This window comes from Pseudonaja textilis, chromosome 1 (genome assembly GCF_049901715.1).
Source record: "Pseudonaja textilis isolate UNSWEBS1 chromosome 1, rPseTex1.2, whole genome shotgun sequence".
Taxonomy (NCBI): domain Eukaryota; kingdom Metazoa; phylum Chordata; class Lepidosauria; order Squamata; family Elapidae; genus Pseudonaja; species Pseudonaja textilis.
Genome location: NC_141990.1, coordinates 231,847,196 through 231,870,162, shown reverse-complemented (window position 1 = coordinate 231,870,162; position 22,967 = coordinate 231,847,196). Strand labels below are relative to the sequence as shown.

Sequence of the window (22,967 nt, the reverse complement as noted above, 5' to 3'; positions counted from 1 at the left end):
TAAGCTTTTTTTTAGATTTATATCCCTTCAATAGCCTTCATGTGTTTTATTTCTTCATTGCATAGAAAGACATAGAAAGATGGCAATTTAAGCCAAAGTTGCATTTATGCCATGACAGGCATCTCAATACCTGTACTTTCTTTCAGATTTATTCTAAAGCCTTCCTTGCTTTGGGAGTAGTTGCTGATTCAGGTGTGACTTAGACACAGTATCTGTACCTATCCTTCAAGAATCTGTGTGAAGAATTTTGCTGCCTCTTGGTAAAATTTAGATATATGTCCTCATATCTTTTAGATAGGTCTATATACATTAGAATACATGGACATGGATGATCCATGAATACATGGATCTAAAAGATATGTGTCCATTTCTTCTTATGTATACAGACTACTTTGTGTTTTTAAAGAAATGAAGCATGGTCTTTTTCTATGTTGTGTTACATTTGTTTAAGGACTTTTTCTTATTTTAAAAAATCCACTTAAAAAATTCGGCATGCATGGGAAGTAAGAGATAATGTGGAAGATGATACAAGATTCACCCATTATATTAATTCACAAGCTTATATAACCTTAGTTTATAAAATAAATTAGAACTGATTCATATCATATATTAAGCCATAAACTTTGATTTTGTTGTTATTGTAGGTTAACCAATTAATACTATTTAATTGGCAATTTATAGTGACTACGGCAGATGGTTATGTTCAGCATTTTTGAGTCGAACAATGATAAAAAAGTTTGAAATACACTGAACACACCAATGTTGCTGAAAAGCTGATGGTCAAGAACCAAGAGAGGTGAGAAAATGATGGTTGGAATGTTGACAGCCTATCAGTTGGTGAACAAATAACAGGAACCAATCAGAAAGTGGATCTTCTTGTGACAATTATTAGCTGATTGAATGAGCAAGAGATCATCACCAGACTAGGCAACATAAACAAGAACTATCTCTGTATGTTGTGAGAAAAGGCAAAAGGATAACGCAAAGTAAAAAATGTCTATTGAAATTCCCAGTCAGCCGGGTCATGGTTTTCCCAAAGGTACTTTTTCAAAAGGCAACTGGAATTTGTTTTTCACTGAAGAAATATCACTTCTCATCCAAGAAGCTTCTTCAGTTTTGAAGAAAAACTAAAGAAGCCTCTTGGATGAGAAGCAAAACATCTGCAAGGAAAAACAAGATCCAGTTGCCTTTTGAAAAAGCATCTTTGGAAAAAATGTAACGAAGTACTAAGCTAGATTAGCTGAGCAACCAGAAAGTACAGAACATGATATGGGCAATTTGGACTTCTTTCCAGATGTAGAACAAATAAAAAGGAAAGATAAATTTCAAACTTTGAGCAGCTGACTGACCAATGACAGAAAAGAACCTAAAATAGTTAAATGATGACTGTTTTCCCCATTCCTTTCATTCACTTGAAGGCATATGGATATATCTAAACAGAAACAGGGAAAACTAATGTCAATCATGGGTCGATACCAAGCAATCTTCAGCTTTAGTATTACATTTAAGCTGAGACTTTTACAGAAAACCATTTTAATTTGAACCTATAATAATTAAATTATCTTGCATCATATTTGATGCCAGTCTGATAGTTGCTTTGCTCCAGTACTGTTTTCAAAAGCCCAGGCTTGAATCTTCTGCTTTGTATTTGGAACAGAATCTGTTAAATAAAGTGATATGCTTCTTCCCATGCACTATGATACGTTCCTAAGCCTAGTGGTTGGATTCACACAATACAACAAACAAGCAAACCACACAATGTCTTGAGAAGCCAGCCAGTGTCAGATGCTTACTTGCATGTCAAATCTTGTAATGAAGCCCTTCTCCTCCTTGTCACAGAGCCGGAAGAGCTCCTGGGCTTTTTCCAGCATTTCCGCTTGCGTGTTTCCCTCACCACTCAAGCAGAGAAGGGGAGAAGGAAGTGAAGAGACACCTTCAGTCATTTCATTTACTTCCTTATCTTCCCGGTGGAGAGTTTTGGAAAGTTCTTTCCCAGATCTTTGCATTGCTTCGCAAGCTTTTCACTGGAATGATAAAACATTGGGGAGGGGGGGAGATTGAACTTAATTGCTTTTCTCCTTAAAATACTGAATGAGAGACTTCCAAAAATGTTCTGCAATGAAGATATTGAGAATAATCATTTATATGACTGAAAAACAGGGGAAGAACAGTATTATTCCACAATAAAACTGAGTTAAATATGCAGTTCTCCTGCCAAAATCTTTATCTCGAGGCAAAACATAGCTCACCTGCGCTTTGGAGGAAGTGAAAGTTAGTGTTCTAGAACATTGCAGAATAAGTAAATACTCTATGCTCTATGCATAGAATATGTGATTGTTAAAGCAAGTCTTCTGCTGCAAATGTAATCAAGATGAAATCACTACAGCATCACATTTGGAGAAAATAGAATAGAAAAGAGGCATGCCACTATTCCAGACTTTAATCTGAAAGTCATGACATGATAGCAGTGTTCCAATATCTCAGGGGCTGCCACAAAGAAGAGGGAGTCAAGCTATTCTCCAAAGCACCTGAGAACACGACAAGAAGCAATGGGTGGAAACTAATCAAGGAGAGAAGCTACTTAGAACTAAGGAGAAATTTCCTGGCAGTTAGAACAATTAATCAGTGGAACAACTTGCCTCCAGAAGTTGTGAATGCTCCAACACTGGAAGTCTTTAAGAAGAGATTGGATAACCATTTATCTGAAGAGTGTAAGGTTTCCTGCCTAAGTTGGGTCTTGGACTAGAAAAACCTCCAAGGTCCCTTCCAACTCTGTAATTCTATTCTATTCTAAAGTCTTCTGTATTAAACCACTACTGATTTAGATTCAAAATCTAAATCAGATTCAAGATCTGATTTAGATTCAGTTTTTGCTTCCTATGTCTACAATCAATTTCTAAGTTTAGGAAGCAGCTTATAACTTGCTTCCATTAAATGTTAAGCATGGATTGAGGCTACAATTTTGATGGGAATAAGTAATGCTAAATTACATGGGATTACTTTTGGAAAAACATGCTACGAAAAAAGCTACTTACATACATATTACACTGCAGGCTTGCTGATGTAGAAGAGTATCTTATATCTTTGTCCATAAATCTTCTATGAAATTTATCCACTGTAAAACAAAAACAGCTACAGATATTAAATGCTACATAGCAGACCTAAGATAATTAGTTACTAAATAAATATCAAACTAAAACCTATTTCATTCAAGTACACATGCTTCCACCAAAACAAGGGTATCAATTTCATAGATATGGCTTTTTAGAAAGAACTTTCTTATTTGATCAAACTCTATTAAACTAAATTTTAGATATCTATCATCCCTGACTGATAGATATGTGTTGGAAGAAAGGGATATAAATCTTTGTATAAAATAAACAGCACTTATAAGTACTCTTCAGTACTTAACTTAAAGTGAGAGAGAGAGATTTATTTGGCATATGATGAGAACAGGACAAAAGAGAAGTAAACAACCCACGTAATTATATACAAAACTTCTTGGGCATATGGCAGTGGCCTTATAACTGGATGTCCAATGTATATTAAAAAAGAGAGATTAACAGATAATATATCTTTAAAGACTTCATTTCGATGGCAGAGATCATAAATCCTTTGCTATCAAGTTCACAGAAGCGTTTGTTTTTTTACAACTCTTCAAGAGCTGAAGAATTAACACAATTTTTCCTCAAATGGGGCATATTTTCCCATTTTCTCCCCAAAAACCTACAAAGACCAAACATTCAATATGTAATTAAAACCATGAAAAGAATCCATGCCATTTGAAAGAAAAATTGAAATAGCATTACTATAAATGAGGACATGGAAATACAGACATGTATTATCTGAAATGCTTAACTCTCCTTTTAATCCATTCAGTTTGGTCATAAAGAGTCCTTTGACAGAAAACAGGAAAGACCAGTAAGAAGACTTTGTGTTGTGCACTATGGTATTGTATGTTCAACAGAAGAGATTAGCACTCAAGGGAATGTAGCAGGATGTACTCACACTATCCCAATTCTTATTGCAGATCAGTTGGTTCAGCACAGCAGAAGTCTAATTTTAAAAAAGTCTTTATTTCTATAATATGGTAAACAAAAGCTGTCTAATTCTTAAGTGCCCTTTCCTAAGGATTATTAAAAGATAAAGATAAAACTACTTCAAAACAGTGTAGCTAAAGGCAAAGGATCACATTTCACAATGAGGGAAACAGAAAACCTTCCTCCAAAAAAATCCAGAGATATTTTGTTAGAGATGCAGAGACTCAGTTGTTGTTATTTTTTAACCCCAGTTACTTTGTACGGCAGTGTTGTAGCAGAACTTTAAAATAATTTAATGTTTTCTCTTTTCTTCCAACAGTGACCAGAAATATGGCATCTGCAGGCAAGATGAGGCTATACTTTGTCTAAATTATGGGGTTTTTAGTGCTCCCTGAGCTTGCTTGTATGCTTGCAGGCATTTCATTACCCAGTTAACTTAACTTCATCAGTGCCAATGAGTGTGGGGTTTGCAGTATATAATCAAACTCAGAGAGCATCAAGAACTCCACAATTAAAACCTGAGTGACATCTGTTCTCTGCATTTGTCCAGATTGTTAGACAGAGATGCTGGGATCCTTAAGTCTTCACACAGACTCTAAACAAAAGGATACAGATAATATAGATGCCTGAGTCACACATATATCTGGGAACTGTCCCAGGATGTTGTTCAATAAAAGCATGGGATTGGTCTCTTTTACTGCCATTGCTTAATAGCTGGAGAAATATGTTGCTAGACATTCAGCATTATTTATTTAAGATCTTCAAACAAGATATATTATGTCACTTGGTAGGTTGCACAGATAATTCTAAGTGGGGAAGCGGATATTTTAGATAAGAAAAATGGCGGATACTGATATTAAATGAGTGATAATATACTCAACTCCCCATCAGGAAATTAGTAAAGTTACCAAGGCAAAGTATCTTTCAAGTCATGTTTGAAGTTTAGTATTTCTTCAAAACTTAGTACTTGATAAACATATTCATACAGTAAGAAATTGTCATTGCCTTGTCTTTAAAAAAAACCATCCAAGAAAGAATAAAAAATGAAAAAGAATAATCCTTTTTTAGAAGAATAAAAAATATATAGCTATAAACTTCTTTCTGCACAGCATTTCTGTCAATTTATTTTCTCTCTTTGAAATCTCTGAAATCAATTCACACAGAACAATTTTTTTGGTGAAAATGGCACTGACTGAAAATGAAAACAAGTCCAACTAAACACATTGAGATTTATATACAGTACACATGCATAACATTTTGTGATAGATGAGTAAATTACTATATATTTTAGTCTGCTGGCATTCACAGGATTTTTTGATATCTATAAGACGGATCCTAGGAATAAGGAAGTTTGCAGGAAATTCTACCCATTACGCTTGGTTATGTTACAATTTATTTGATATTTAATAAGGACAATTTTGCACACGTTCTTGCAGGAATGCTGATAGGTACGACACTGCCCTGTAATTGCTACTGGGCATGTATTTGTTTTCTTTCCATTAAGTCAGGAGGAAGCCAAAGCTAGCAAGGTCTGCTTCAGAAATGTCAAAGGAGGGTGCTCTTTGTTCTGAAAAGCAGATGGCTGAGGGCAGCAAGCCAAGAGAAAGATGCCCTTGGCCTTCTCCATGCCGGCCAAGGGCAGCAGGCTTTGGCACAGCTATAGAAATTCCAACACCCTGGAGACCTTCTGTGCCATGATCATGGGGGTGTTTAACAGCCTTGAGTAAAGCTTGTTACTTATGAATACCAGAGCAGCCCTCTAAGGTAATATTTACCTAGCAAAAGCAAACTTTGACATACAAATGCCAGAAGGAACATTTGGTCAGGTGAGATGGTCAGGGTTGCTTGGGGATTTTCCTCTGTCCTTCATTTTTGACTGCTTCTGTTCTCCAACTTGAACTTAACATCTATTTTATCTTCGGCGCCCTTTAATATCATTCCAATGACTGGGAACTGAGAAGGTACATTATTGATGGGATCCTTCTACCGTAGCAATTACAATTCATATGAGATGAACAAAGGCAGACAGTGTAAAGTCAAACAGGAATGGGGGATATTGTCAGATGTTTCGTTCGGGTACGTATGATGATGAAAACAGGAACTGTAACAAATTGGAGTTTAGTATAAGAAGTGTGGTTAACCTTACACTGAAAGTATCTGTCATGTAACTACTGCTGTACAGTCTAAAGCTAGAAAGTTGAGAAGCAGGTCCCAGAAGACATATGGTTAAAAAAAAAAGGAAATTAATTAGGTGAAGCTTTTGATTACAGCACTGAGCTCTTTGCTATGCTTTATTATTCCAGCTTATTAACAATTGATTCATATACGAACTTTTAGATAGCCAGAATACGTGGACAGGTATTGTTAAACTATCTGGGAGCCAAAAGACACAAATTCATTTTTCTCCCTCTTTGCTATTAACTGGTTGAAGGGCTTAAAATGGTGAAGCTATTCCTTGAACTACCTTTAAACCTAAGGGGAACAAGGGATACTAATAATTTTACATTTTTACTTCTGGTAGATATTGTATGATGTGTGTTTGCAACCTGCATACATATATGAGTTCCTCCAGTTTTCTCCTTTTGTGTTCTTTAGAAAAAGTGATACCATCCCACGTCCAAAACCTTTAGGTTAGATTTTGCATAGGCAGCCTGATATTTAACTCGCCTCATATCACTTTTCCTCAAACACACACTGAACAGAGCTATTTAACAATACTCTGGCATAATTTCTGCAACAACAATTATCAAAGCAATGAATATCCACCTCCATATAAGAATAAACATAAGGTGAAATAATAATTATGATTATGGGAATGTATAATTGAATGTGAAAATGACTTTGTAAGGGGGGAGGGGGAGATTCTGCTTAGGGAATGATCAGATAAAAAGGGGGAATGCCCACAGCTGAGTAACAGTCACAGGGGTGGGCTACCCGTGGACCATTACTCAGCTGTGGGCATTCCCCTTTTTATCTGATCATCATGCTGGGAGTTCACCGGGGTTTGGAAGACCCCTAGCTAAGATTCTGTGCAGTTTGGAGAACCCCCAAATCCCACTCCTGGCTGGCCCCGCCCACCCCACACCTTCCAGGAGTCCCCACGTGGCCCATTTTGGATGCAGGTAAGTGCAGGGTGCACATGGAGGCTCGGGGAGGGCGAAAAACGGGTCTCCCGGAAGCTTGGGAAGGCCGTAAATGGGCCTGTTTCTGGCTTCCAGAGAGCCTCTGGGGAAGCCATTTTCACCCTCCTGGAGGCTCAAAGAAAGCCTCCGGAGTCCAGGGAGGACAAAAACAAACCCCTCCCCATAGTGCAGGAGGCTAGCTAGGCCACACCCACCACACACACGCTGACCCAGCAACTGGGCAGAGAACCTTTTGCTAAACCATTTGAAGCCTACCCCTGGAAACGGATATAGAAAGAAACTCAGAATTTTCCCCAATGAATCAGGCAGTAAAAAGAGATGGTAGAAGACTTGTACAGTTGTCAAAATGTTGCTGATTGTTCCATCTGGAGAATAATAAAGCTAAGCTTTTTGATTTTAACCAGTTAACAGTAAGGAGGGGAAATGAATTTACGCTTTTTGGCTCCCAGATAGTCTAATAATACCTATCCATGCGTTTTGGCTTTCTAAAAGTTTGCATATGAAGCAATTGTTAATAATGCAGTTTGCCCCTTGCTTCCACATATATGGCCACTGCAGGTAAAAGGATAGGAAAGAATTCCAGAAGCCATGCTCTGTACAGGTAGGTCCCTGAGTTACAAGTTTTCATTTAGTGATTGTTCGAAGTTACAACGGCACTGAAAAAAGTGACTTGTGACGGTTGTTCACACTCAGTACTGTTGTAACTTTGAACAGCCACTAAATGAAAACTTGTAACTCGAGGACTACCTGTAATTGAACTTTCACAAGCAGGCTAGTAACTGAAGGCAGAGTTCATAAATGAGTTGAATCACCAATCTGAAGCTTTGGCCGTAAGCCCAAACCACATTTGGACTTAAATGTGCCAAAGAGCATGTTTGTTTCTCTTGACTAGGACGGAATTTCCTCAAAGTTGGGAGAAGTAGGATCTGCACAACAGGGAACACACGTCAGCAAAGATTTATCTAATGGAGTGGTGTCCACTGAGAATTAGTATTGTACAGTTTCAAGTAAAACCAGTTGGGATTTGTGTTACAAAAGCTCAGGGTGATTTTGCCTTTGGTATAGAATGTTATGAAATAAAAAGGTCCAATAGTGCCAAGGGAAACTGCCAACGTCATGCATTATTGGTAAATTGACAAGATAAATACTTGACTAGAAGGAAAAATTAGTGCAATCTTTGAAGCTGGCTCCCAATAGGATATGCCAAACTCATAGCTGATTGCACAGATCTTTCAGCCATTTTCTCTTTCTTCATTAAATGTAGCTCAGACCCAATCTTGAATAGGGTTTGTTTGAGTGTGTGTAAAACTTAAATTATTACATGGGACAATGCATGATTGTAAACTATCTCTTATCCCTGGCCCTCAAACTAGGTCAGGCTGAAACTCTCTCATTTCCAGAATCTAATTCCATGCTTTAAAAAAATAGTTTATCTTTTATTATCCTCTTACAGTCAGTGCCACAAATCGGGAAGCAATTTATTAATTGATTCTTTATCAAACTGATATCTAATAACACAGATGGTAACCCATGCCATATGCAGTTCCACAACAATAATTTTGTGGCTCTTGGGATGGGCCCCTTTCTTAAATGTGCTCCTAATAAGTGGAGGTAGTCATTACGCCCTTGCTTTAATACTGGCTTAAACGTTGGGAAGTGCAAGATTCATTTTAAAAGAAGATCCTGCTTGTAATTAATATGTTCCGTGGCTGTAAATGCCACAGCAAAAGAACATGAGGTCCTTGGACACTAAATATTCCCCAAGCCCGTTTTAAAGCAACTACAGAAAGACAGCTTTGCAAATAAAAGAAACTCTGCAATTCATGCAGCTGCAATATGTTCATTTGAGTGGGAATGGAAACAAAAATTACTGTGATTTTCAGTGACTAGAATCAAAAGGAAATTGTGCTCTCTGATTAGGCAAAGAACAAGCATGATTAAACAAGATTACTCACTCTATAAATGTAGGCTCCACTTGTTAGAGCAGGGGTCTCCAACCTTGGCAACTTTAAGACTTGCGGACTTCAACTCCCAGAATTCCTGAGCCAGTGTGTTGAAGTCCACAAGTCTTAAGGTTGCCAAGGTTGGAGACCCCTGTGTTAGAGGATCTAAAAGTAAAGCTAACTTTCATTCTATTAGCGCTACCAGAACTAAATGAACATTTCTGTATTTTATAGGAGATAAATTGACAGTTATCTGGCAATATATGACCTGCTAAAGTTGTTACACCTGTGTAGCAATATAGTTTATCATGGTGTTAGTTTTTGCAAAACAAGAATTTACGTCAAGAAATGAATGAAATATGAGTCTAAACTGGCATTTTTAGAGTGTGTGTCAGATTCACTTTAAAAAAAATAAAAACAGATGGAGAGAAGGATAGGAAATATGCCAGAATTTTTACAGAACCAAAGACACACGGATAGCCCTTATTTAGCAACTATGAGACTAGAAATTTGATTAAATGAAGTGAACCACAAAACTGAGTTTATGACCTCTCAGTTCACCCCAGGTCTGCAGCTTTCAGTTTACAGATCTACAAAGTTGCTTTTCTACCACTGTCATAACTGTGAACAGATGGTAAATGAGAACTACCTATCGTTTCACAGAACATACAATAACATTTCTATGTAAAAAAAGAAATATATATTATGACATTCTCTCAAATAAGCATTATATAGCTGCTTCTGGAATAGTACATTTTCATCATGAAACACTTACATTCAAAGAAATCCTACCTTCCTGAATTAGACAAGGAAGCTAGCACTTTATACCTGTCACATTTGTCTCAAAGTGCCTTTACCATATAGCTTTGCAACATTCACTATCCAACAAAAAGTCATCAAATAAATTATAGAACAAGCAAGAAAAAAATTACTATACAATCTTCAAGTTGCATGTGCAGAGTACTAAAGTAATAGAAAGTAATGCTTTAGCAACTCTGCTTAGAATTAAATTGCAAGAATAATAAATTGCAAGAATACTCAGTGGATAAGTATCCTCTCTTATAGGGGCTACTTTCAACAGAACAAAGATTTCATTTTTTTCACAAATATGACCTTATTATCCATCCCTCGGTTTTTAATATTCTGCATACCTACATCATTTTCTGCCTTAATTCCAGAACTACTCTTTCTGGAAATTCTGGAAGAAAAATATGCTGAAAAAAATGAATCAAAATTCAAAAGTCTAACGTATAATGTATTCACTAAGAAAGGCCCTGGCAACTTGTTCAAACTCAGGAATCACATTGGAAAACTACTGTGAATGAAAAACATAAAAGTATTTGCATATTTATTTGCACATAGTTAGTCAAATCACATCTTCCCAGGGAAATATGTGGTGGGAGAGAGGGACTCTGAATTGTAGCTGGCTAAAATTAGATTTCATAATATCTGGTTTTAATTTAATCTAATTTTAGCCAGCTACAATTTCCTCTATATAATCAGCTGACTTAGAAATATTGAAATCTGAATGCAAATCTAAATCACATATTACTTTCCTTCAGGCCAGATTACCTTTGACAACACTGCAGCTGTGTTTTCAAACTCATCTCTATAGCTACAAGGAATGGAAAGCATGTGTCCTTTAAAAAAAAAAGCAAACTGGAATTCTAAAAGGTTTCCAAGGAATTCATAGAAACAAACTGGAACCAGCATAAAACTATAGATTTTTACCCCTTATTACTAAATCCGTTAAAATTAAATAAATATAGGGACATAACAAATTCTAGAAATTAACAAAGTTAAACAAAACATGAAGCTCATTGTTATCACCTATGTGAATATAACACTCATCAACAATCAGGAACTGCTATGTCATAACAATTATCAATTGTTATCTAATATAGAGGGTGCAAGGAGGAAGAGAAGTAAGTTTTAAACACATCTGAATGTATTTTCAAGGAAATATGTGTGTGTGTGAGAGAGAGAACATATAGTGTATAGAGAGAGCTTCAGTTGATTACTTGTCAACTGACTCAAGATCAACAGGTTATTCTGAACTCCAGTATGGAGTGCAGGGAATATTCTCCTTAATTACTGGTATGTATCTATTTATGGAGCATGGTAAAAACTCCAATTATAGAGGTCGTATACTCTCACAGAATTTTAAAAAAACTGATCAGGCTGTTGGGTCAGAACATCTATCTTCTTAAGATGAAAAATAAATCAACTAAAGCTCAAGTCCTAGGCTTTTGTTTTTTGAGGTGGATAGTCTCAATCTGTTCTGAGCAAACAGATTTTCAAGATCAGCTCAGTTTGACTAGGTGCTGTGGCCTAGCAGTGCTTCACCTAGAGAAAATAAAATATTTGCAACTATAGGCTATCAAATTCTATAGTAAAAATAAAATTTTAAGACAGTGGAATCTATAAGACGTTATCTAATTCAGCATCAAGGGATCAAAATATTTGCTCACTTGTTAAAAGTTTCACATTTCCAGTTGCAAACAGACACAGGAGTAGCCTACCTCACAAATGTGTTCTCTAAAACAATACAGCAGTTAGGATAACTATGAATTATTTGCAGGATGTTTGGACATCACAAAGCATACTTATTCCCCAAAGTGCACTAAAAACTCATGATATATCCACCATAACTCAACCATTATTATTTTTTTCTTTACTGTGTTTTATTGCTTTGTAAGGCACCTAGAGTCCCTTGGATCAAGTAGGCGGCTATATACATTTTCTTTAAAAATTAAGGTGTGCCGGAGATTAACTTTTTACTCTGTTAAGAGTCTCTATCTTTAAACAGCTACTAAGCTAAAACCTTAAACAGCTGCCTCGAGGACAGAGGTGAAACGATGAAAAGAAAACGATGTCTTTAAGATCTACTTCTGTTAAACAACTGCTAATGACAGACATCCCTTCATGGCCATGTTAAGACAGCCTAACTCAGCCTAGAGACTTAGCCTTCTTAGAACGCGGGTCATGAAGCATCGTTTGTTAATTATTGCCTACATGGCAACCAAAAAGCTACGCCAGGATCCAGGGAGGGGGGAAATTGAAATTTCAAGGAGTGACGTTACCCAGAAAGAAAGCAATGCGACAGTTGAGGAAAGTTAGCCTAAAATCCATTGCTCTACGCAGGAAAACCACCCACTAAGTGATTGCAGTAGGCTTCGAGTTCAGTTTGCTTTCCTTTCCGAGATTCGCCCCCAAACGCGCCCGTTCTTAAGAAGCCCGGGACTCTTTTACTCCATTTGGCTAGGAGTAAGAGAGCAAACGCCCACCAGGTTATATCTCCCGCCGCTCTTCCTACAGCGTCCCTTTCCACCTACCTCGTTGGGAAGAGAGAGGAAGGGAGGAAAGGGAGGTCAGGTGCAGCAAACCCGCGTCTGGGAAACGCTTAGACTAGAGCACTTGCGCTACTCCCGGTTTAAAGGAATGCGCGTGTGTCCGAGTTACGTTGTCAGCCGCGGAAGGGACAAGCCCTCGGTCCGTGGTTTACGCGCAGACGAAAAGACCGGCAAAACCTCTCGGACAGCCCGAGCTCTTCTTTCCAAGCCGAAGGAACAGCTTGGAAGAGAAACTCAACCAGCCGTCCAAACAACCCAAGCGGGGAAAGCGCGGAAAAGAGGCTTTATTGGCAAGCCGGAATTGACAAGAACGCCAAACTCGCCGCTCTAAAAGGTCAGCAAAGGGAAACTCCGCGCTTATACTTTCCTCACGCGCTCTAAGTTTCCAGCCCTAGAAACGCCACCTCGCAGGTGCCCGGAAAGTAGGGGGAGGAGGAAGAGGCCGCGCTTTCAGCGACGCCTCCTCTTGAGGTGGCCACGGAGCCTGGCTCGCTGCCAGGCAGGGGGAACCTTCCACCGGGTTGCCTTCCGTGGTGGGATTCAGATTTTTTTTACTACCGCTTCTGTGGGCGTGGCTTAGTGGCCGTGGCAGGGGAAGGAGACTGTAAAATTTCCAGTCAGAGGTGGGATTTGCCGATTCTCCAAACTACTCAAAATTTCCGCTACCGGTTCTCCAGAACTGGTCAGAACCTGCTGAATACCCATCTCTGGTTGCCTTGGCTCCCAGTTGCCGGGTGGAAGCCTGTGGAGGTTCTCAGTCATCCAGATTATGATTGTCCCACAAGTACTTTTTCAGGAGGCAACTGGACTTTCTGGATTTTTTTTTTCTTTCCCTTCTCATCCAAGAAGCTTCTTCAGCTCTGACTGGATGATGGGGGAATGGAAGGATTTATATTCCTTCCAGACAGCTGGTCATTTGCATCCTTTTAGAAGGTCGTTGAAGTCTTGGAGGTTTGTCTGTATCCTCCCAAGTCATCTAATAGTGCAAATGGTTCCTGTAGTCTGCAATTTTTCTGGAAATCCATTCATACTCCCACACCATTCCAAGGATGTTCATTCCAAAACGTATAGCTAAAATCTATGGTGGGTCTCAGTCATCCCGGGTCATGTTTGTCCCCAGGATATGGCTGTCCTCAACAATTCTCCAAAAGGATGCAAATGACCAGCTGTCTGCAAGGGATATAAATCCTTCCATTCCCCCACCATCCAGTCAGAGCTGAAGAAGCTTCTTGGATGAGAAGTGAAAAGTCTTCCAAGGGAAAAAAAAAACAAGAAAGTCCAGTTGCCTCCTGAAAAAGCACCTTTGGGATTCTGAAGAGGTGGAAGGACAGAAGTGTGATGCAGGCAAAGGAGTGAGCTGGATAAATGGATCCAGGTGCCTCCTGAGGGACAAAGGGCCCATACATAGGAAGAGCTCCCTATTATGTGGGGATGTGGGTCCCCAAAATGAGATCAATCAGGTTGAAGCCAGAGGGTAGAGGAGTAATTATTTAACCTGCTGCTTCCCCGGGCTTTCTAGACCCATAACCCTGAGAAACTCTTGCTTTTCCAAAGCCTTGGAAATCTCGGAGCCACTCTGACCCTCTATTTGTAAAGCCTTGTGATTTGGAGACATGTTTCACAAAGGCTGCAAGCCTTCAGCTGGCAAAATGATACACGAGTGATAAGAAGCATTTTTTTTTTTTTTGCACTACTGTCACATCTCTACGGTAGAGTCTTGAGTCTCAGCACCTTTTCCTGTATATTGATGGTGACTATGTGTCTCCAATTGTCTTTGATCTTACACTCTGCGGGATTAAAGCAGGGGTGGGGGACTTTCCTGGCTTCCACAGCCACAATTATGCACTAGTTTCAGAATGTATAACACAAGTATGTCAGTTGCAGCATGTGTGGGATTGTCATCATATATGTGTCACTTGCCCTTTACCTGTTCCCACCCAATGCACATGCAGTCATCTTCCATTTACTACAGGAAAATTAAATCCACCATTCAGTGCCTTATTCACTAATATTAATAATAGTATAGGTTCATAAAGATATTCTAAAAGCCCCAAAGTCTAGAAAGATGTTGTCGTCCTCTAAAATCTTTGCTACTGGTACTAGGTTGTATTAATTAACCACAACTTACCTTTCTGTAAATAGGCAATAAGTAACATCTTTCAGAGCCCACCACATTCTGTTTGCAAGGCCATGAAAGGGGTGGGTCCCATTGCTTTACAGTTGTGTCGTCACCTTGTCACCCTTCTCCCTGTTGCTCCATTCTACTACTATTGCCTGTGATTCCATTCTACTACTTTGCTATTTAGACTGAAATTAACCGAGAAGAGCTAGTACTGATGGCTGAATAGCAGCCTAGCCCTGTTACTTACTTGGGGTAGATTAGCTGGCTGGTGATATTGTAACTAGCTCCTAATGGAAATAACTGCAGAATGATGAAGATGGGCTTAGAAAGGTGTGCCCATCTTAGTTTGAAACAGTTAGGAAATATTATATGCCTTTGAGCCCAGCCACTCACTGATCTTCATTTTTATGTAATGAAAGCAGAAACACTTCTAACACTGATACAGCTAAGACAATTCAGCAGGATCCTATTGCTTTTGTCAGAATGAGGAAAGTGGCAATTTAGAATGCTGCAAATTCCACGCCTTTGGAGCATCCAGACAACAAACATCACAATGCACATACAAAAGGATGGGGCTTGCATAATGACGCTGCTTTTGTCGGTCTTATTCCTCCTACCCCGTGGATCTTGATGGGAGAATTTAAGACGTCTTAAACACGAGACATGAAGGTTAAGTTATAGGGACACAGCATGATTGTATGATTAGTTACTGGTGGGAAAAGGCTTTAACGCTGAAGAAGGCCAGCTTGTAGACATATGAAATAGTGACTGAAAGCAAGAGAATCGGCTTTGCAGCCTCCAGACTTCCTACCTGGGCTCTGTTCTTTAATCCCAGGAATTGCCTTTTAAAAATTTTCTCTATATTTGCCCCTTACTCAAATTTGCTTCCTACCAATGACAGAGCAAACCTGGTCATGTTTCTTAGATAAGCACCAACTTGCATTGCCCTAAGTATTGCCACTGTCTTCTCATTAGGTGGCCAAGGTATCTGAAGCTGAAGCCCAAATACACACCTACTCTAGCTTATCACCCGTCACTTCTCAGATTGGAAAAGTCTAGCAATAAAATACCTCAGATTAATAGTTGAAAGGAACCTTGTAGGTCATCTAGTCCAACCCCCAACCCAAGCAGTAGAACCTACACCATTTCTGACAAATGGTAGTCCAATCTCTTCTTGAAAGCCTCCAGTGATGAAGCTCCCACAACTTCTGAAGGCAATCTGTTCCATTGGTTGATTGTTCTGTCAGAAAATTTATCCTTATTTCTAGGTTGAATCTCACCTTGATCATTTTCCATCCATTATTCCTTGTCTGGCCTTCAGGTACCTTGGAAAATAGCTTGACCCCTTCCTCTCTGTTGCAGCCCCTCAGATATTGGAAGACTGCTATCCTGTCTCCCCTGGTCCTTCTCTTCACTAGACTAGCCATGCCCAGTTCCTGTAACCGTTCTTCATGTTTTAGTCTCCAGTCCCCTAATCTTCCTGGTTGCTCTTCTCTGTACTTTTTCTAGAGTCTCAACATCTTTTTTTATAGCGTGGTGACCAAAACTGGGTGCAGTATTCTAGATGTGGTCTTACTAAGGCTTTATAGAATGGTATTAGTACCTCACTTGATCTTAATTGTATCCCCATTAATGCAATTTAGGATTGTATTGGCTTTTTTGGCTGCCACCGCACACTGCTGGCTCATATTTAGCTGGTTATCCACTAAGACTCCAAGATCCCTCTCAGTTACTGCTATTGAGCCTGGTTTCACCCAGCCTATATGTGTACTTTTGGTTTTTCTTGCCTAAATGTAAGACTTTACTTTTCTGTACATTGAATTTCATTTTGTTAGCTAGAGTCCAGTGTTCATGTCTGTCAAGATCCATCTGGATCTTGAGCCTATCATCCAGGGAAGGGTATCAAACTCAATTTCATTGAGGGCTGCACCAGGGTTGTGTTTGACACTGCAGGTCCAGGGTGTGCATGGCCAGGGTGGACGTGGCCAGCTCGACGTCATTCATGTTGGAGATTCCTATGGTGACCCGAGTGCTCTACCAGTGAAAACAGTCTCCTGAGCTCCGTTTGCAGCTGCGATGGCCTCCTGCAGCCTTCTGCCAGCAAAAATGGAGCTCGGGAGGGTCTCACATAGCCCTCCCAAGCTCCGTTTTCACTGGCAGAGACACTAGGGGCCAGTCCTTTGCTGTTTCCAGCGTGGCCCCATGGGCCAGATCTAAGCACCTCGCGGGCTGGATCCAGCCCCCAGGCCTTGAGTTTGACACCCCTGATCTAGGATATTAGCTATTCCTGCCAGCTTAGTATCATCCACAGCTTCAGTCAGGAGGAATTCCTGCATTCACTATTTGATCTTCATGGCTAATGTAAACTTAGGAATAACGTGGCAATAGTGACTTGATGAGGAATCCAGTGAACTGAGTGATACCTGTGGCTGTAAGGCCTAATGGGTGCCTGTGTAGCAAGGGCAACTGTGAGCATAGTGCAGGACTGCAGATCAAAGAAGGCATCTTGGATCCATCTGGTTTGCCTCTTGCCAACTGGATCAAAAATACCTGATTTTCAGAAAGTATCAGCTGACTGTGGCTACACAAAGCATGAATAAAAGCAAACTCACATTTCAGTTCAATAAGTTTAGAAAGTATTTTATTAGAGATACATTTTAAAAGAATAAATAGCACATTTCCAGTAAAACACATAGAAGGAACTGAGGGCATGGATAATGCAAAACATGAAGAAAATTAACTCAATAATGACTATTATAATGCTTGATTAGTTTTCCTCATTGTATTTATTGCTTTTCTAATGCTACTAAATAATACAGGTCTTTATTTTAGTTCCAAGTGCTAAAAATGAGCTATTGCAATTTGACCAACAGCATCAGATCATGATCATCTCCCACTCCCTAAATACAACTGAGTTCTTAAGTTGAATTTTCTTTTTTCTTACAGAGGGCATTTTTTGCAAAGCGATTTTTTATTTGGCATGTTGGATTTACTATGGCTTAACATCAGGGAAAGGCAAATCAATTGCTTCTCACAATGATTAGCTCAGCCTTAGTAGTGTCAACAACTTACAAACTATTAGAGAATCCAAGAAGGCTGGTCAGAATGAGAATAGCAAAGGAATCCAGATTGTCCTCAACTTACAATCATTCATTTAGGAACTTTTGAGATTTCCGTGGCACTGAAAAAAAGAGACTTATGACTAATGCTTGCACTTACACCCATTGCAGGATCCCCGTGGTTACATGGTCAAAATAGGGCCTCTTGGCAACCAGCATGTACTTATGACAATGGCGGCATCCTTGGATCACGTAATCATCGTTTGTGACTTTCCCAACTGGCTTCCAACCAGTAAAGTCAATGGGGGAAGCCAGATTTTTTTTAAGGACTGCATGATTCACTTACTGATTAAGGTGACTCACTTAACAACCAAGACAAAATGGTCATTAAATTAGGCACGATTCACTTAACAATCACAATGGTTAGTAATAGAAATTCTGATCTCAAATGTGGTTATAAGTTGAGGACTACTATAGATGCCCATAAAGATAATAGCAGCAAGCTATAAATTGTTTGGCTTTCTTTAAAAAAGGCACTGTGGAATCTGAAACTGTGCAACGTTCATCAGCTTCTGATGTAATCAAATGCTGCTTTTCAACTTGACCAAATTTCTATTTGCCAAGTCAAACAAGGTGATATAAGTTGTTACGTTTTTGTTCCAGAGTTTCAAATCTGATGTCATTATTATTGTTGTTGTTATTACTATTACTATTATTAAAGAAATTAGAGCTGGGCTGGTTGGCTTTACCTTGTGGATACTTTGTTGGCTCTAGCTTCTATTTTCTTTTTATTATGAATTAAAATCAGTTGGGAGCATTGCTTACACCACTTTTAAGTTTTAGAATTAAAAGAAAATGTCTGTGTATGTTTTTGTTGTGAAATTCCAGTACATATTGCAATATCAGTTTTTGGCACTAACATTTGAACATTGAATATTTTCCTCTTAACAGAGGCCACTTTGCAGAATAAGCAGACCTTTTAACATTAACATATAAAATTAAACATTTTGTATTTTGTTTTATAAAACCAACTATTTTTAAAATCCTGATTATCTTCACACAGGTAAGTTAGTTAAAAAGAGGGCTGTCTAAATTACAGCGCAGTGTACTAGCAACAAAGAGAATCCCAGCATTACAATGGCTGCATTTGAAGCAGCAATAGCAGCTTACAATTATTATTTTTAAAAAAAGACTATATAATTGTGCAATACATTTCAAAATAGAATACAGTGTTGAATAACTTAGTGGTTAAAGACATGCAAACACTGGCACATTTTAATCTAAAAGACAACAAATGACATTCACATTATAGTTGTAAGGCTTTGGTGCCTATTAGAATTCAATAGCAGAATCATACTCTTCCAGCTATTTCATGATACAAGAATATTTTCCTCTTAACAGAGGCCACTTTGCAGAATAAGCAGACAATTGTGTGCTTAACAAGGGAAGTATCTAGGCACTGTTGTATTTTATGTGGGAAAGCTGAGGTAATGCAATACCTATGGAACTTATTAAGGTTAAGATAAGAGGAAGATTCCTTCCTCAGCAGAGTTTTATAAAAGATCTGCTGCTCAGAGTTTTATAAAAGATCTGCTTCTCAGAACTTTTATCTTAAGAGTCATTGCTTCTAGAGGAAACACTTCAATTTTGCATATCTCCTGTCTTCATTTATTTTATATCCTACTTGTAATTAAATATGGAAGGCATGAATATGTGACAGCTCAATCCAAAGCAATTTAAACAGCATTTCTTCCTCAAAAAAAAAAAGAAGAAGAAGTCTACCTTGACCCAGCCTCTTCATTTTAATATTAGTGGAGAAATGGATCCTTTCTCTTCCTCTGCACTAAGAGTTGATGGCTGCTGTACTTCCTTATCCAAACATAGTAACATGGAATAAATTATCAAAATTCAATAGTGAATTCCAGACCAGGAAATGGATTCTGTGAAAGGGCTCTGAAATGTTTTGCAATTTGCTACTGCTGCTTACATTAAAGGAAATATTAGCAGATAAAACAGTGTGCTCTTGCCACCCTAAGTACTTATTTAACGCATAGGAGAACCACTATTCATTGCCAAACTTGATGGCTACTCCCATCCTGCCTGTTGCAAATATTCATTCTTCATAGCTCCACTTCTCCCAGGGATGTGTAAAAGGAAATACTGGTGCAGAGATTCAAAACAGGCCCTTGTGTCAAATGAGTAGACAGCAAAGGATTTTTTTTTCTGGCCATGAGCCTATTTTTAAAATCACTTCATTCCCAGCTGATTTTTAATATTTGCTAATATAGAACCACTTACTGCTCATAATACTTAAAGTTAGTAGTCTGTTGCAGTCTACTAAGAGAACAAATACACTATATAATAAAGCATTTCTACTCAGGTTTATCCTTTTTGTTCTCTGATAGCATTTAAAATTCTATTACTATTAACTTATTTCTAAGCAATCATTATGTCTCCCTCTCCTTCCTTCCATTGTGTTGTCTATGGAATTTAACAGATAGTTCTGTACTAGGAGAAAAACAAATGTCGTTAAAGTGCAAAGAAAACCAATCTTTTTTATCCAAAAACATACCCAAACTTTTTTTTCCTGCAGCATCAAACACTTCAGTCTATAATATAAAATCATAGCAAGCACTCTGCATATAGCCTCATACACAGTGACTAAAAATGTGCCAGTATCGCTATATGAGTACACCTTCTGCTTTCTGCCATTGATGCAGAATATTTGCCATGCTATACATACAGTAGTAGGAAGAAAACGACAACAGCAGTGAATGATGAGATCAAATATGGTGCAGGTGATCATTAATGATAGACACAACATAGTTGGTATGGGGCTGTGAAAAAAGGGTTGTGCATTAACCAGAGTGCTTAATGGCAATAGGTAACTGCCATAAAGAAGGCTTGGGGGAAAATGGATAAATGGATATACCAGAGATGCTTCCTGTGCTATGTGTGAAGGGGAAAATACTTCTGTATTAACCTACCAACATTTTTTTTTCACAGCAATTGAAGGAACTAGCTCCACTGGTTTAGCATGAAAAGATTGAAATAAAATATACATTCAATTTTATTCAGCAGAGAGCCAGTTTGGTCTAGTGCAGAGGTCTCCAATCTTGGCAACTTGTCCACAAGTCTTAAGGTTGCCAAGTTTGGGGACCCATGGTCAAATATGGTGCTGGTGATCATTAACAATAGACCCAAGATAGTTGGTATGGGGCTGTGAGAAAAGGGACCTGCCTAGAAGCCAGGGATTGTGAATTTTAATCCCACCTTAGGCATGAAAACCAGCTGGATGACTTTGGAATAGTCACTCTCAGCACACAACATTAGTCTCAGGTGACAAACCAGTCAATCAATTCCTATAATCTGAGAAAAAAGTGCTTGGAAGGGGTGGGGTGGGGGAACAATTTTGCTCAGCTGACTTACGAGCCAACCCTATTCCTCCTCTTTATGCAATACTGTAACATTCAATAACTGCAAAACTATTACCTTCTTTCAGGCCTTCAACTTCAGACCCTGCTTATTTCCATCTCAGTGCAAGACAATAATTTCCACAATTCTGCTGAGCAATCAACAACATTCCAAAGGGGCCACATTCACTACTGACACCAATGATGTGGATCCCACAAACCAACTTAAATCCATTTAGATCAGAATATATTTTGGCTTCTGGATTTTAAGAGCTTCATATTCCTTTGCAACTGGAATCAAAAGCCCTTTCCTTCTTTCTCAAATAGCCAGCTGATCCAGTCAGTCACAAACCATTTCAAAACATACATTACACTGACTTAGCTGTTGCTTCCATCTATCCTTCTTGACATCCTTCTGCAACTGTACAAGTTAAGATTTAAGCTAGTTAAAATTACTGGGAAGCAGGGAAATAATAGTGCATCCAAATGAGATGTGACTTAAGTACATATTTCAAGACTTCTAATTTTTTTCTCATCTCTCGAGAATAGAAGGATCTAGAAGACAATAGGCTGGGGGGGGGTCAAACTCAGGGCCCACAGGCTGGATGTGTCACATGCTGGCCCCACCCCCACCTGGTTTAACGAAGGGGGGGAAGTCCCAACATGTCATGTGATGACATCGTGACAACACGAGTTTGACACCTGTGCAGTAGGCCATGAATCCAGGTAGTATAAAGGTTAGCTGCATTCCTTATATATGACAAATTTACAAGAAAACAGTACAGGAATTATAAGGTGTCTCTATTTAAAGTAAAAATTTAGGACTGCATTTAGTTTAAGAGCTAATTTGGTAGCTCTTGCTGGCTTTTCTTTTAATGCATCATAACACAGAGAAGGATGATCCCAGAGGACTCAAGTCTTTAAGAACAAAATCATGTTGCAATACTGATTCAAAGCAAAGTGGATTAAAACAAAAGCTAGAGTCCCGATGATGTCCCCAGTCGTCTTATTATAAACAGTTCAAGAGGCGCCCTGAATGAAATTCTTTTCAGTTCCGCCCAAGCATCCACCATTTCTGTTGCAGTTGTCAAGTTATTTATACCACTGTCTCCCAGAAGATATGCAACACCCAACACCTTTTGGTGGGTATTTACCTTGTGCCAGTCACCTGCTTAGTTATGGCACAATTACCTATTTTGTTATCAGTATCCTGTCTGAATTGTGAGGGGAGGAGAAATCCCCCTGTGATTGTTAAAGAGTTTCATTAGGAAACTGCTGAATGCAGCCACCGCCCACCCTCTTTTCCCCAACCAGATTCGGACAATTATATTAAAAGAGCTGAAGGCTCTCTTCCGTGCAGCTTGCTGGTGGATGCCTCATCTGCAGCCCTTCTGAGGGGAAGATGGAGGCCTGCAGGTCCACATTGATGCAGAACAGCCCTAGCATCAGCTGACGCTGGTATTCTTCCCATTTTGTCATAACGTCTGTTAGCGAGAGACTGTTCCTGAGCCATTTTGGCAATGCTTCCCCATAAGCAGTGCCCAAAGGGATAGGTAAACTCTGTGTTTTTCGGAGTTCAAGATGATAGTATAGCCTAAGAGAGAAAGAGAGGGAGAATTAAAGTTTGCCATGCTATTTTGGTAAATATTATTTAACGTGTTTGGGTTTCCAATGTTGACACATAAATAAAAATGGAAGTGCAATAGAGAAGGAGAAAGAAGGACAGAAAGATACAGTATACATCCCATTGAAATTGCCCCTTTGCATCATGCAATCACACACACACACACACACAAAACAGCCAGATGAGCTAAGGTTGCAGAGAGATGGAAGTGAGCAGCAGAATATTTGTCCCTGAGGATCTCACTACTGACACCCTCTGGCTATTCTGGTC

At 38.9% G+C, this 22,967-nt stretch overlaps 2 protein-coding genes and 1 long non-coding RNA gene across 11 annotated transcripts in view; 1 reads left to right on the top strand and 2 right to left on the bottom strand.

Moving 5' to 3' along the window:
- Positions 1-12,892, bottom strand: part of CRACR2B (calcium release activated channel regulator 2B) — a 41,877-nt gene extending 28,985 nt beyond the window's left edge. For 3 of the 8 annotated variants that reach the window (XM_087920939.1, XM_026706610.2, XM_087920943.1), the window contains exons 1-3: positions 12,462-12,892; positions 3,036-3,115; positions 1,794-2,024 (exon numbers count right to left, since the gene is read on the bottom strand). In XM_087920939.1, coding sequence (XP_087777065.1) covers positions 1,794-2,006 — 213 coding nt within the window. In that variant the 5' untranslated portion in view covers positions 2,007-2,024; positions 3,036-3,115; positions 12,462-12,892. Of the gene's footprint in view, positions 1-1,793; positions 2,025-3,035; positions 3,116-5,815; positions 6,142-12,461 lie in introns of all 8 variants that reach the window. The other 5 variants (XM_087920941.1, XM_087920938.1, XM_087920940.1 and 2 more) reach the window with 3 other exon arrangements.
- A 3,977-nt stretch (positions 12,893-16,869) lies between these two features.
- Positions 16,870-18,526, top strand: LOC148128092 (uncharacterized). The gene is made up of 2 exons (XR_015740879.1): positions 16,870-18,310; positions 18,391-18,526. It is a non-coding gene; the product is annotated as an uncharacterized LOC148128092 (long non-coding RNA).
- Positions 17,226-22,967, bottom strand: part of PNPLA2 (patatin like domain 2, triacylglycerol lipase) — a 50,968-nt gene continuing 45,226 nt past the window's right edge. Inside the window, exons 9-10 of one of the 2 annotated variants that reach the window (XR_015740878.1) lie at positions 18,645-22,667; positions 17,226-18,601 (exon numbers count right to left, since the gene is read on the bottom strand). Coding sequence is in view for 1 of the 2 variants with exons in the window: in XM_026706608.2 (XP_026562393.1) it covers positions 22,403-22,667 (265 nt within the window). In the remaining variant the exon portion in view is untranslated. Of the gene's footprint in view, positions 22,668-22,967 lie in introns of both variants that reach the window. The other variant, XM_026706608.2, reaches the window with a different exon arrangement.